At 35.6% G+C, this 16,253-nt stretch overlaps 1 protein-coding gene and 1 long non-coding RNA gene across 2 annotated transcripts; both read right to left on the bottom strand.

Annotated features, from left to right (window-relative positions):
* Window positions 1–1,358: 1,358 nt before the first annotated feature.
* Window positions 1,359–2,117, bottom strand: LOC114925418 (uncharacterized). Its single transcript, XR_003814416.2, has 2 exons — window positions 1,754–2,117; window positions 1,359–1,582 (listed from the first exon to the last, which is right to left on the bottom strand). It is a non-coding gene; the product is annotated as an uncharacterized lncRNA (long non-coding RNA).
* Window positions 2,118–11,758: 9,641 nt separating this feature from the next.
* On the bottom strand, window positions 11,759–15,198 carry LOC112751383 (signal peptidase complex subunit 3B). The gene is made up of 5 exons (XM_025800502.2): window positions 14,781–15,198; window positions 12,846–12,908; window positions 12,382–12,435; window positions 12,107–12,193; window positions 11,759–12,018 (listed from the first exon to the last, which is right to left on the bottom strand). Exons 1-5 carry the CDS (start codon window positions 15,180–15,182, stop codon window positions 11,893–11,895), a joined length of 732 nt encoding a protein of 243 aa, XP_025656287.1. The 5' UTR covers window positions 15,183–15,198; the 3' UTR covers window positions 11,759–11,892.
* Between the last annotated feature and the right edge of the window lie 1,055 nt (window positions 15,199–16,253).

The following is a 16,253-nucleotide window of genomic DNA, read 5'->3' on the forward strand; positions in this document are numbered from 1 at the left end:
TTTGTTGCTAATTCTTCTATTATTTGGTTTTCTATTGATGTCATATAATCTCTTATAGCTCCTTTAGTATGAAACCCTATGTAATTCCAAATGTCTCTTCCAGATAATTCATTAAGTTTTGGATTAGTAAAGGCTTCTAATAAGAAGGAATTCAACCAGTTTTCGAAAATTTCTTTTTCATTCGTTTTACAGTCTAAATCGAGCATTCTTTCTCCTTCCATTTCCTGGATTTTAGGAACGTATTTTGATGGTATTTTTGTATATTTTGAATTTTTATTTATAAACCCTTTTTTAAAAGCATAATTATCAAAACCTGTTTCCCATTTAAATTGAGATTGATTATCCCTAGATGTTCCAGCTTCATTTTTTACTTGTATTGGAATTGCTGGTTCTTCGTCACTTGAATAATCTAGGATGTGTTCTTCATTTTCTATATTTTCAGAATTTACTATATCTTCTTCTATCTGAAATCCCTGTTCTATAGTATTATTTTCTTGAGCCATTTTTAATTGTTTAAAAAGTATTGTAACTTCTTCTAATTTTTCTTCAATATTCATAATTTTAGTGGTGGTTTTACTTTTAAATCTGTTATGTTGATTATATTTTGAAATTTTTCTTCTTTTGGATTTTCTTTTTCCTTATTTCTTTGAAATTTTATGGATACTAGTATTTCTTCAAGCATATCTACTATAGAATTTAATTGTGGGTTAAAAGTATGATAAAGATGTGGGGAATCATTTCCATGATAATATTTCTTAAAAATTCCGTGTGAAAAATAAGTTTTTTCAGGTTTTTGAAGTCCTTCAATAAAGTTTATAGTAAAATAAAGATTTTGAGAAAAATCATTTTGTATTGATTTTAAGAATTCGGTGTCCTTACAGTTAACATTAGTTAAAATCATTATTTTTTGATCTATTAATTTTGATAACTTAATTATTTCTTCTCTTAAATCTTCTAATTTACTTTTTTCCATTAGATGATGCTTTTCTTTGTGAAGAGCTACGGTTTTAAGTAAAAAGTGTGACTTTAGAAAGTGTGGTTTAAGTAAGTAAATCTTTAAATCTGTACAGATTTATATCTGTACCATATAATTTTCTTATATATAATCATCATGTCCACCTCACTTTTTGGCAATGGGCATCTGTGGTAGAGTTCATAAAGCAGCTTGTAGGAACCCCTTTACATTTTGGATATTCCGAAGACAAATGCTAACATACTTTGAACCTTGCAATTAATTTACTTGCATGAAAGTTGAAACTATTATGCAATTTACTCTTGAACGCGCCACATGCATCATGTTAAAATGTATGATAAGTTGATAACAATGCTTAATCATGCAGTTCATAACACTTTATAAATAAAATGAAAAATTAAAAAAACCACTATTTCTGGAGAGACTGTAATTAGAAATAACAAGTTCCCAGTAGAACATTTGCAATGAAAACTTGAGACTAATACATGGCTTTTGTAAACAAAGAAAATAATGCCTCTCCTATCTATCCTTGAGTTCTTGCTCAAACTGAAGCAACTTTTCTCGAATAGGCTCTAAAAAATAGCTTCTTCATTTAGTTTTCACTTGCATCTGCACAAAAAATCATTTGCCACGAAAAGAAACAAGCATCAAAATCTATCCTCCGCCATAGTATCAGTCACGGTAAATTTAAGATAGTGATTACTTCAAGAGACTTCTTCGTGTAAAGATATCTTCATAGAAGTAATTACCATTCAAGATTGAGGGTTCAGATGATATTACATGTTACGCTCCTTGATTTCTCATTTTACATTGACTTAGCTAATGACTTGATTGAAGGAAGGTGACCAGTACATACATATAATCCGAAAAGAAAAAGAGGAAGGGAAGAACAAGACCCCTTATGTAGAAATTGAAAGTCTCACCTACCCAAATGCTTAGATAAGTAACAGAAAAACCTATACAAATTACATTTTAGGATCTCTAAATGATATATGCTTATGTACTTGGGTAAGAAAATTACCTCTTATTGGGAAAACTAATGTAGGACAGAAGACAGGTTAACATTTCACAATAAGAATTAGATTGAACAATCAAATTGATCTCTGTCTATTTCCCTAAAGAACAACACGATCACTAACAAACAAAAAAAAGGGGGGGAGGCAAATTTGGTCCCTTACCTATTTGTTATGAGACAACAGACCCCTTCATAAAATTCACTATGAACTATTAACGGAACTTTCATAGCTGGCATACTATTGAGATGATAGGGACATTTGATGGTTTTCAGCGGCTAAAAGAACGAGGATTGAATCTTAGCCTTTTTTTTGCTTATTGAAATTTGATGGTCTTTTAAACAATTTTTGGAGACTTTTTTATTTTTGTCTCGTACCCAGCCATAAGACTTTTTTTTTTATCTCGTAACCTGGCACGAAATATTTTTCAGTTTTATCTCCTATATATGCAGCAGAAACAGAAATGAAGTAGAAGAAAGAGAGAGAATCACACCAAGATGTATCCTGGTTCAGCTGCAAAGTGCAATGCAGCCTACATCCAGTCTCTATCACAACAATGATGGAATTTCACTATAATCATCATGATTACATACACCAATACTTCATAGGAATTACCCTTCCTATCCGGGACAAGTCCAGAATCTAAACCCCAATCCTGAACTTTACTTGGTCACAGCCAAGCTTTCAACTGCTAAGTGCTAACCCAACTTGTAAGGGGATTCCCATAGAATCATGAAACACAACACAGATGTACAAAGGACCTCTAAGGACATCTATGGCTTTTTCTTTTAATTTTGCACTCTCTGCCATTTTCTGCTCTATGACTTTTTCTTACAAACCTCACTGTTTAACCTTTTTCATGAAACTCAAGACAGACAAAATTAAACAGAAAAATACAAAATAAAGAACATTGAAGGAGAAGAACTTCTGTTAGCTTAGGTAGCTATGAGAATTCTGTGCCTTTCACTCTCACTCCTTGCCTCAAGTCCTAGCTGTTCTCCTTTATTTATAGAAGGGGAAGCCTCCAAGATTGAAGTTCTTGAACCGAGCCAACTTCTTCTTCTTCATGCAAACCGGTTCGGCCAGAGAGAGAGGAGAGGAAACTGAATGTAAAACCCAACATGCAATTATCTCTGTGTCTTCCCTTTATACCAAGCTTCACCAATCCGAGCCATCCATCTTGACTTGCACTCCAAGAAGGATCCCTACCCCTTGATGAGTTCTTGATGATGATAGCTTCTTCTGCTCTATCTTTTGCATCTTCCATCACGTAGCTACTGTAGCTACCTCCTGTGGTGGTTGATCAAAAGCTGAGACAAGTCATCCCTTAAGGATCTTCTTCCTCTGATCGAGATCATCTTCTTTCATTTTTGGTATGGAGAGCATGAGATCTCTTTACCAAATTTTACCATTTGTGATGAAAATCTCAGCCACAACATACTTTTTGTTTTCTTTTTCTTTTTCTTGCCATCATTACAATGGTCTTTAGCTTGTTTCTAGCTTCTTCTTCATTACTCTGATAGCTTGCAAAAGCTTCTATGCTTTCTCTGTGAAGTGACCAAATGAAGATGAGGAATGAGAGAGAAGAGAGAGTAAAAGGAAAACATTCAATGGATTTGATCAATTTAAATGAATTAATTTACTTCCCTTTGCTTTAGGTAGCGTGTATCATTAAGGCAGCAATCAAATCAATTGTCATTTCTCTCTCATGGTTCCAATGCATTTAATGTTAATTGAATTAAATTTGGAATCCATCAAATGAGAGGAAGTGAGTGACCGAACTAAGCATGCAAAGCTTTCTTCCATCTCTCTTTGGTTTGGATCAAGTAAGTTGGTTTCAAACCAAAAAAATTGTTTTGAACTAATGGTAATAGTTAAAATTTGGCCCAACTAGTAAAGTAACAATTCAACCACATCTTTTAATATTTTGATAACCAATGCTGAATTTTTTATTCTTATTGGGCTTGCAATTTGGCCCAGTATCGAATTTTGCATAACAAAATTATTAATTAGTAAATATAATCATGAAGATCAAATTAATAATTTTGTAATTAATTGTATTAATAATGTTTGATCATCACAAATTTAAATTTGAATTTTCTAAACTCATCAATCTCTCCCTTGATAACAAACATTATTAAAAATTGAAATGGAAAGAAATCAAAGATTAGAGTACTCCCTTTGAATATTTGGATTCCTTCCCTTTCCAATTGTTACATGGCTCTCCCTTAATATATGCTATTTTACCAAGGGAAGCTTCACCTGTAACAAATCTTATCAAGCCTAAGGCAACTATGTTTTTCAACATATGTAATCTTGAGATGTTGAATATCTTGATTTATGAGCATAAATGGCATGATAAACACAACTTGACTTGTTATCATAAAAATGACTTCCTGCTCAATTTCAATAAAAAAAAATTTGAGTACAGAGTACATAGAAATAAAGAGAAGCACTTGATAATTCTAAGAATCTACTTGCCAAAATATTTGATTAAACAATATTTTCCAGCCACTATTTCAGAGCAAATTAATTATCAGTTTATAGCAAGAAAAACATTTTTAATCAACCATAATTATTTCAAAGCATAAAGAATATATCAACATATCAAAGCTTAAAGAGATTATCAAGTCACAACTAAATCCCAAATACAACAAATATTTCAACAAATCAGAGTATGATGCATCATCAACACAGCAGACCATAAATGGATTATCAGAAAAATAACTAAGTTCCAACAGTTATTTCAACAATTCAGAATATAAATTACCAACATCAACAGGCATCAACAGAGTATATCATGATCAACAATATCTAAGTTCTAAAACCAGTGATCAAAACATATTATCAGTTTGTGCACAGGGATGATCATAAATCACAGGAGATTTCAGCCCCGTTTCTTTTAACTTTTCAATTTCAATTTTCCAGCTTTCCTCCCCCTTTTGTCATCAAAGGGAACCTGCAAAAAGGACAATGGTATGCAAAATATCCAAAATATAAACAACACAAAAATAACCAAGAGTTTATCAAAATGTCACAGGTCTAAAGTATCCAAATAGCCTATAAAGTATCAAAATAAGCCAAATAGAACCAGAAATCAACAAGAAACATAGTGATCAATCGTCAGATAAATTGTACTCAGAGCCATCTGCATCATCATCATCGGCAGCCCCAAATTCTTCTTCAAAATTTTGAAGCATCAGTCCCACTCTTTCTTGACATTTTGTCCAAATTTTTTCATTTTCGAATGCTAGCTTACAAGCGGCCTTGTATGATTGCACCATCAGATTGGACATGTTAGAGAATTCAGTGAGGACTTTCTTGATCGATTCTGCCACCTTGGACGGCTCGGCTGGGCGACTCTCAAGATCACTATCAGAAGGTATTGATCGTTTCCCTTTGGTTTCTTTCATTGTACCTGAAATTCCTCCTCCCTTAATTGATGAAACTTTGTTCTCAACCTCTTCATTAGTTAGATCAACATTGAAGTGCTCAAAAATACAGGTAAGAAATATGCCATAGGGAAGGTTAGCCTTTTTGGTGCTTCTAACACAATCCCACATATGTCTAACCATGAGGTATGCAAAGGAAATGAGAGAGGAAGTAATAATAGAAAAAGTACAAAGGTATCAGAAATGGTTACTCTATTGTGTGAGCCACTCTGTGGAGTCAGGATGTGAGTGATGATTCGGTGAAGAAGTGCTCTCTCAGGTCCAAGAGCTTTGTGAGTGAGAACCGTACTATCCAAAGCAGAGTAATTCTCGCATGTTTGATTCAAGGCAATCTGAAGAGTGACTCCCACTTGTGAGTCCCATTTTTCTGACATGTAGGCTACTGGTCTTTCATCAACGTACCCAAGGGCAGTGCTTATTGTCTCTCTGCTCAGAGTCAAATAAACCTTATTCACATAGGAGTGAATCGCACCATCTATCAGCCTCATGTTTGCATAAAATTCTCGGACCAGGGCAGGGTATACTGGTTTCTGAATTTTGAACAAAGGAGACCACTTCATATTCTCAAAAAGAGTGGTAAAGTTGATCCCTTTGGCAGCCAGAGAATCCAGGTTCATCAAGTATGAAGCACAAGAATTAAACCTCCCTGTATCAAAATGAGAATGGCTTTTGTTGTACTTGTTCTTGAAATCCAGGGACTCCAGATTCGGGGGCTCCCTAATATCACGTAACGCGTAACCTTTTGCCTTATGAGAACTGCGGCCAGGGGTATCTTTCTTTGGTGGAGACTGAGGTAAGGACGTATGAGACTCATCTTCTTCCTCAACCACGGGTTCCTTCTTTTTTCTTGATGAAGTCTTCTGAGCAATGACCTTTCTGCGCATGGTTTTAGTAGATTGAGAGGTAGGAGATGAAGAGGATGTAGAATGAATGTGTATATGAGTATGGGTTTGAGGGGTGAAAGATTTTTTGGAAAGGAGAATTCGTTCACTTTTCCTTGGAACAATTTTCTTTTTCATGATATTAAAGAAATGAAGAAGTGGAGAGGGGAAGGTGAAGAGAGGCCGAAGAGTGTGGTGAGAGGAGGGAGGTTAGGGAAGCATTTAATGTTGAGTGGAGAGAGAATTGAAGGAGTTAATACCCACTAATGAGCGCGGTTATTAACCAAGAAAGGGTTTTAAAAAAACTGAAATGTTAGCTCCTAGAATCAAGGGATGAGGAAACAATCACTTCTTCCTACAAGTTTTGAAATGATGACTTCCTAAAAGTATTATTAAAAAATGAGGAACTCAAAATGGATCAAATTAAGGTCAAAATAATTTGGTGGGGCCCAAGATAATTAATGTCAGCGCAGTCTCCCCTTGAATCATGGCCCGTTTAACATATCCTGAAATTTGTCTCCTGCTTTTCTACGAGACAAAATTAAACAGAATTAAAAAATTTATAAATTTTTAACAGAACTTAATTCTATCATTCCCAAACTGTTTCTTAAAGTGCAGAATCTGTCTTCACATAGGGATTTTGTAAAAATGTCAGCAAGTTGGTCTTCGAATTTTACAAATTAAATATCAATAGTACCCTTTTGCACATGTTCTCTAATAAAATGATATTTGATTTCAATGTGCTTGGTTCTTGAGTGCAGGACAGGGTTCTTAGAAATGTTTATAGCACTCATATTGTCACAAAATAAGGGTATACTATTGATTTTTAATTTGTAATCTTCCAACTGTATTTTCAACCAAATTAATAGTGAACAACATGCAGATGCAGAAATATATTCAGCTTCGGCTGTGGATAGAGCCACTGTGACTTATTTTTTGCTTGACCACATGTTGAGTGAGCTTCCAAGAAAACAACACATGCCGGATGTGCTCCTTCTATCCACCTTATCTCCTGCATAATCTGTATCACAAAATCCCACTACACAAAAATCATCAGATTTTGGATACCATAAGCGATAATCACTAGTTCCCTTAATGTATCTAATGATGCGTTTAACGGCCGAAAGATTGGATTCTTTTGGGTGAGATTGAAATCTTGAACATACACCCACACTTTGTACAATATCCGGTCTAGAGGAGGTTAGATACATGAGTGAACCTATCATTCCTCTATACCTTGTTTCATCCACATCTTTGCCATCTTCATCCTTTTCAAGTTTAGTGTTTGGATGCATTGGTGTTCCCATTGGTTTGGAATTTTCTAGGCCAAATTTCTTGATTAATTCTTTAGCATACTTTTCTTGGTGAATAAATGTACCACTAGGAGTTTGTTTAATTTGGAGACCAAGAAAGAATGTTAGCTCTCCCATTAAATTCATTTCAAACTCACTAGTCATGAGTTTTTCAAACTCTTCACACAAGGATTCATTGGCCGATCCAAACACAATGTCATCCACATAAACTTGAACTAGGAAAATATCATTATTAGACGCTTTAATAAATAAAGTAGTGTCGGTGGTACCCCTTTGAAATTGATTTTCCAACAAGAAGGCACTAAGCCTTTCATACCAAGCTTTTAGAGCTTGTCTAAGGCCATAAAGAGCCTTTGAGAGTTTAAAAACATGGTTTGAAAATTCTTTATCTTCAAAGCCGGGGGTTGTGCCACAAATACTTCTCTATCAATAAAGCCATTAAGGAAAGCACATTTGACATCCATTTGAAACATTTTAAAATCCTTATGGGCAGCATAGGCAAGAAGCAACCTAATTGCTTCTATTCTAGCTACCGGAATAAAAGACTCATCAAAATCTATACCCTCTTCTTGATTGTAACCTTGGGCCACTAATCTAACCTTGTTACGAACAACTTTTCCATCCTCACCTAGTTTATTTTGAAAACCCACTTAGTACCCGTTACCTTCTTACCATCCGGATGAAGTACTAGTGTCCAAACCTCATTCTTGTCAAATTGAGCTAGCTCTTTTTGCATGGCTGACCCAAAAAGGATCTTCAAGAGCTTGCTTTACATTATTAGGCTCTATTTGTGACAAGAGAGCAAGATTGCTTGGTTCTATTTGTCTTTTGGATGAGGATCTTGTTGTTACACCTTGTAAGGGATCACTAATGATAAAGTTGTGAGGATAACCCCTCATGGACTTCCATTCTCTTGGTTTCCAAAGTGGTGTTGAGCTTTGATGAGCTTCAGTGGGTTGTTCTGTTCCAGATTCTCTTGACTGTCCTTCTGTCAGGTTGTAGGACACCAAATTTGAGCCACTGTTTTCTGCCATCTGGATCTTTTCTCCAAGCTGCAAAGCTTGATCTCTTTGAGACCAAGCTCTGATACCAATTGATGGTTTTCAGTGGCTAAGAGAAGGGGGGTTGAATCTTAGCCCATTTTTCGCTTATTGAAACTTGCTGGTCTTTGAAACAACTGTTGGAGACTTTTTTATTTTTGTCTCGTACACAGCCACGAGACTTTTTTCTTTTTATCTCGTAACCTGGCACGAGATATTTTTCAGTTTTATCTCCTATGCAACAGAAACAGAAATAGAGTAGAAGAAAGAGAGAGAATCACACCAAGATGTATCCTGGTTCAGTTGCAAAGTGCAATGCAGCCTACATCTAGTCTCTATCACAACAATGATGGAATTTCACTATAATCATCATGATTACATACACCAATACTCCCTAGGAATTACCTTTCCTATCCAGGACAAGTCCAGAATCTAAACCCCAATCCTGAACTTGACTTGGTCACACCCAAGCTTTCAACTGCTAAGTGCTAACCCAACTTGCAAGGGGATTCTCACAGAATCATGAAACACAACACAGATGTACAAAGGACCTCTAAGGACATCTATGGCTTTTTCTTTTAATTTTGCACTCTCTGCCTTTTTCCGCTCTATGGCTTTTTCTTACAAACCTCACTGTTTGCCTTTTCCATGAAACTCAAGACAGACAAAATTAAACAGAAAAATACAAAATGAAGAACATTGAAGGAGAAGAACTTCTGTTAGCTTAGGTAGCTATGAGAACTCTGTGCCTTGCACTCTGATTCCTTGCCTCAAGTCCTGACTGTTCTCCTTTATTTATAGAAGGGGAAGCCTCCAAGATTGAAGTTCTTGAACCGAGCCAACTTCTTCTTTTTCATGCAAACCGGTTCGGCCAGAGAGAGAGGAGAGGAAACTGAATGTAAAACCCAACATGCAATTACCTCTGTGTCTTCCCTTTACACAAAGCTTCACCAATCCGAGCCATCCATCTTGACTTGCACTCCAAGAAGGATCCCTAACCCTTGATGAGTTCTTGATGATGATAGCTTCTTCTGCTCTATCTTCTGCATCTTCCATCACGTAGCTACTGTAGCTACCTCCTGTGGTGGTTGATCAAAAGCTGAGACAAGCCATCTCTTAAGGATCTTCTTCCTCTGACCGAGATCATCTTCTTTCATTTTTGGTATGGAGAGCATGAGATCTCTTCACCAAATCTTACCATTTGTGATGAAAATCTCAACCACAACATACTTTTTGTTTTCTTTTTCTTTTTCTTGCCATCATTACAATGGTCTTTAGCTTGTTTCTAGCTTCTGCTTCATTATTCTGATAGCTTGCAAAAGCTTCTATGCTTTCTCTGTGAAGTGACCAAATGAAGAAGAGGAATGGGAGAGAAAAGAGAGTAAAAGGAAAGCATTCAATGGATTTGATCAATTAAAATGAATTAATTTACTCCCCTTTGCTTTAAGTAGCGTGTATCATTAAGGCAGCAATCAAATCAATTGTCATTTCTCTCTCATGGTTCCAATGCATTTAATGTTAATTGAATTAAATTTGGAATCCATCAAATGAGAGGAAATGAGTGACCGAATTAAGCATGCAAAGCTTTCTTCCATTATCTTTGGTTTCGGATCAAGTAAGTTGGTTTCAAACCAAAAAATTGTTTTGGACTAACAGTAATAGTTAAAATTTGGCCCAACTAGTAAAGTAACAATTCAGCCACATCTTTTAACATTTTGATAGCCAATGCTGAATATTTTATTCTTATTAGGCTTGCAATTCGGCCCAGCATCAAATTCTACATGACAAAATTATTAATTAGTAGATATAATCATGAAGATCAAATTAATAATTTTGTAATTAATTGTATTAATAATATTTGATCATCACAAATTTAAATTTGAATTTTCCAAACTCATCAAGATTAATTAAGTGTCAGCCTGTCAAATTTCGTTAATAGTTCATGGTAGATTTAAGAAAGGGAATCCAAATCATCTAACCTCAAACAGGTCAAATTGTTTTTTATTTTTTTCATCAAGGATTGTGTTGTCTTGGGAATTGGGATTGGTATTTACTTAAGAATTAGGGACTTGGGAAGATTACAGGTTGATATTGGTAATAAAAAGCTTGAGTATACAAATCAAAACAATTTGTTTTCAAGGGTGAATGATAATTTAAGCCTAGGAAACTCTCCTTTGCAGAATTAGGGTTTAGAGTGTGGTTGGATAAGAGGATTTTGACAGGTTAAATAAACTGATAATGATATCAACCACAGCAGTCAGCAAAATAAAATAAAATATCATAAAGTTCATCGCAGGCAGCAAAATCCAACACTTTCAGTTTGCCTATCATACTCAAAGGCAAAGCTCAAGCTAGCGCAACTGTTTCAGTTTAACCATTCCAGCAAGGTCATGACCATTGATTGTTACAAACATATAAAAAACAAAAATTATTGTTCATCAGTTCATCCTTCAAGGTGGGGTTCAGCCATATAGATCATATGATGATGAAACTGGCTCTATGGAAATACAGAATTTGCTAAGTAGGTTCTTTTCAAGCAAGCTCATTTTATCATCTTCCTGTACTCTCATTTGGACAATCTTGTTAAAGAAGAATTCAAACGTGACATAGGAATGATAAATAAGGAAAATGGAGAACATATAAAAAATGAGAGAGCACTACCCCTATGAAGAGAAATGTAGACAGAAAAGTAGGAGGAGGGGTTACAAATTGACACACAACCTCAAAAATAATTCTGGTTTGGGAAGACGGAACTTGATGGCAAAGTTTTAAGGCATGCAAAAACAATCAGGCATGTGGTGCATTGGGAAGTTCCTAATGCACTGAATGAGAAAGAGTTGCTGTCCAACTTGCTATGTCATAATTAATAATTCTAGGAGTACCACTGAGTCATTCACCAAATGCAAAAGGACAAACTAATATGGGTGATCATTAACAAAAACCTAAGCTAATAGAAATAAGCTAGACATAGAAATAATCCCCTTTTCAATCTAATAGTGCTTCAAAACTGTGACGCAATCTGAGACTCTTACTGGGGAGGTGTTTCAAATCGAAAAATGTCGGGAACAGTGGAGGAGACAATTAAATACCACACGAAAATTTCATTTCCACTTTGTCAAATCACGGGTTTCCTGATTCTAGTTCCTTGAGGTAACCCTCTATATCCATTATAGAAAAGGCTAAAGTTAAAGTAATACATCATTAACAAGACAAGAAAGAATCATCTATATTCCTCTGGCAAACGGTAACCCGGCATGACTATTTTATCTGCAAACATTTTGCCCGTCTTTGGCATAACATGCCAGTGCATAGTCAAGTTAAATTCTTTACCACGCAAATTCCTTCCCTGAACACAAACGAAAAATGTCAAATATCAGGACCTGATGAAATCTAAAGCAATTCATACCAGTGGTCACATTCTCAGAGTTGTGTACCTGGTCGATGAAGCGATACTTGTTTGAAGTATGAATCCAAAACTTTGCATGCTCTTTAGAGGGAATGATACCATCCCATAGCGATATCTGCAAATGGCAAATCAAGAATGTATTCAAAAGTCAAAACAAATGCTATAACATACTATGGCAGAGAAGCAGCATATTAATAGGTGATGGGAGTGTTATCTTAGCGAGATGAATACTACTCTGGTTTCTTTACTCCCTCCTCAAAAGGAGCAGACAAACTTATTAGTGTTTTATATTTCAAATCGTACCTGATTTAAAGAATTCTTTGGAGTTTCATACTCGGCAGCTAAAAAGACAAAAACCTGCAAGCATATATGGAGAAGCAAAATAAGTGCCAGGGCAGCCTGAAGTTATAGCCTAACTGCTTAGAAAAATTGATCAAATATTATTATCCCAATCCAATACATTTTATGTTATATCAGGCAGTTACAACAATAACATGGAAATACATTTGGTTATGCACCATAGAAATGCAAAGATGGGAGCAAGAATAGAAATATATTTCAGAAAATTAAACAAGATATAACAGTGGGCAAGGCTTATTAAAAATTACGACATGCATTATTAAGGGAGGAACAGAGGAAGATCATGCAGATTTTGCCCATTGCATCCTGATGCACTAATTTGCAGTCTCCCACTTATCTTCCTACCTTCCGCATCCATACTTTTCAAGAACCAAAGGGAACGAGTAATGCAAATTCTATTCACAAACCTGTTTTGTGTTCCATGTGAAAAGAGATTGTAAATCTGCTGATATATTCATTGTCATGCTGACCTGCAAGAAAAGAAAGGTGTTCCACTTCAGATTAAACACCGGATAGAAATGTTGTATAAATATAAAAGAGAATGGCATCACAAGAAGGTTGTTTATGACACAATATGATATTAATATCAAAGTATCATATGCAGCTAAAATTTCAGAGCTGGTACAGAGAAGTAAACACATGCATACAATATGGTAAAAGATAGAACTTTGAGAAGGTGATACGTGCTTTAAATGTTCGTGATATGAAGAGTTCAAATATTATTTAGAAGTTATTAGTTTATATTTTTAGAATGTTCAATTTAATTTTGTTTATTTAGTTACTAAATTGGACTTTGTGTTTGTGGGTTTAGGGTTTTCTTTGTTTTAACCTAATAAGAGATTATAAGTCGTAATATTGAGTGATTAGAGATGTCAAAGCACTTTTTGGTTTCGTGATGAAACCATGATGTGGACAAGTGAGGTTGAGTGAATACCTCTCTTGTTGCATTGGGAAATTGGTAGAAGGTTGAGGAGTCCCTTCCATTCAATTCCCAATCTATGGCGTGGACAAGTTAGGTTGAGGAGTCATTTTCTTGTTGCGCCAAGAAATTGGGTAGAAAGTAGAGTGATTCTCTTTGTATTTAATTTCAATCTATCTCTTTTATTTCTGTTTCAATTTTAATGTATCTTTTTTATTCGGTTTGAATTCTTATCTTTTTGTTTATCTTTTTTTTACCTGAGCTCTGATACCAAATAATACAAAAAAAAGATAAACAAAATAACATGAATTAATATTGAATAAGAAACATACATTAAAATTGAAATAGAAAATAAAAGGGATAGATTGAAATTGGATACAAAGAGAATCACTCTGCTTTTTATCCAATTTCTTGATGCAATAAGAAAGGGACTCATCAACTTAATTTGTCCACATCATAGTTTGGGAATTAAATCGAAAGGACTCCTCAACCTTTTATCAAATTCCCGTGGAACAAAAAAGGAACTCACTCAACCTCACTTGTTCACACTATGGTTTCATCTACCAAAAACCTATAGTCTCTCAATACTACGACTACAATAGTTTATGAGGTATTTATAACCTCTTAATAAGTCAAAACAAAGAAAACCCTAAGCCCACAAACACAAATAACTAAATAAACAAAATTAAAATACATCAAATTAAATTGAACAGTTTAAAAATATAAACTAATAATTTCTAAATAATATTTGAACTCCGAACATTTGAAGCATGTATCAGAAGGCCTAACATGACAGGGCAACTAAATAGTTGCCTTCTTCCCCTTTCAACAGCAAAAAAAATCTAAACCTTGTTACATCTTTGAACTAGGTTGTGTTGGTTACAATTATTAGATGACACCATTGTGATGGTTTCAAGTCCAATTATTCCTGGCTTTATGCTTTGATTATTTCCAATTTTCAAATATATGAATATCTAAAAAGTAATTAAGCAATGACATAGGAAATGTTTCGGATAAAGGTCAAGACGTGTTGTTCATCAAATTTATCTATATTCTACAAAGCAATAGTTCAAAAACTCAAGTAATAAAATGATCCCAATTCAGCATAAACCTTCATTTCAGACAATAAGGCATTGGCTATATATTCACACTGCTAAGAACTAGAGATCTTATCAGACCTAATCACAGCCACATATGTTATCCATTTCAGTATCCCAAGTGTGGGCAAGTTTTATCAATTCAAACATTTGGCTCAATGGCAGAATGAAGTGCCAAAGCTACAAGAATTATTGCTGCTAAGCGTAGACTATAGCAACGAGTTGAAAACACCAGAATTGAATATAAAACAGTGATATTGATAAATTACTAGCAAAACCCTTTGGGAAATTAAACCCTAATCGTAGATCGGAACAAGAAATTAAACCTCATCGTTTCCGTTGGGCTGTTTCTGAAACCAGTTAATGTTCAAGACCTGGACATGGGCAGAGGGAGAGGGGGAGTTGAGGCTGTCGGAGAGGGAAGCCATAGCGCACACAAGGGCAAGAATGGTAATGGCGAACGTGAACAGAGCGTTCGCTCTGTAACCGAAGGAATGCATATTCGGACTAGAGGACCACGGAGCTTGAGGCGCGGTGAATCGTGGATGGCAGACCTCGAGGCGCGGTGAAACGCGGATGGTGGAACTCCGGGCGTGGTGAATGGCGAGCGGCGGAGCTCCAGGCGCAGTTAATTGTGGACGGTGGAGCAGGAGCTTGAGGCGCCGTGAATGGTGGACGCTGTCTTTTGCTGCTTTATGATCATTACAGATAAAATAATAAATAGTCATGAATTTGGTATTATTATTATTAGGGAAAAGGACAAATTAGTCCTTGAGGTTTTAAATCGTGGACAAATCGATCCCTTAAGATCTAAAAATACTAAAACGCTCCTTACTATTCAAAATGTGTGACGGATCGATCTTTTCGTGCAAAATGATGTGCCAGACGTAACGGAGAAGGGTGATCTGTCGCTTAGTTGGTGTGTGTTGGGCCTAGGTAGCAAGACGGGACCGTTGAGGAAGCTTGGTGTGTCCGTTAGGAAAAAGTCTTGGACAAATAGGTCCCTATAATTGAAAACGGCAACGTTTTGATGTTTGCCCTATTTGTTCAAATGGAACTCGTTCGCCATTACCGTTGTTCATTTCTGTGAGTGGTTGAGTGTGGGGATATTGTGCAAGCTTAAATGGTCAGTGAGGGAGCCTCCTCCAGCTCACGACGAGTTCGACTGCCGCCAACCGTGAAATGCGTGGAAGCTTCAGAGGAGAAGGACGAGATTGCTCCGATGTGTAAATGTCGTGTGTATGCCATATTGTACAAGTCGAGGACGACGACGAACCCCAATAGATTGTTCTTTGGGTGTCCATTCTTTAAGATATGTTGGTGATTTTATTTGGTCAGTTTGATTATAGGAGAGTTGATTAAGTTCTGTTTGTTTTGGAACGATGAACATGCAGCTGAAAAATCCCAGTCATTGCAAGTTCTTCTTATGGCTGGATGACCATCTTTCAACAGTAAGAGTCCTTGAAAAGTTTACTACGGAGGACGAGGTTAATGATCTGAAAGTGTATCTTGGGAAGAAGGTAGTGAAACAGAAGCTGATTGATTTGGAGAAGAAGGTGTTGTATCTAGAGAGGAAGAAGAATGTTAATCTGTATTTGGTTATTGTAGCAGTGGTTTGTGTAATTTTTGCTTATGTCATTGTCAATCTTGGCTGAAAAGTATGTAAAAAAAAATCTTGTAATTTAGTATGGGATGAGTTTCCATTTTGTTGTATGTTATTCGAACAAACAATGTTGTAAGGTAAATTATGATATGTTCAGCAAAGTCATTTCCCTAAGCAAGTGAGTGGCATAATTATT

This window comes from Arachis hypogaea, chromosome 15, assembly GCF_003086295.3.
Source record: "Arachis hypogaea cultivar Tifrunner chromosome 15, arahy.Tifrunner.gnm2.J5K5, whole genome shotgun sequence".
NCBI classification, from domain to species: Eukaryota; Viridiplantae; Streptophyta; class Magnoliopsida; order Fabales; family Fabaceae; genus Arachis; species Arachis hypogaea.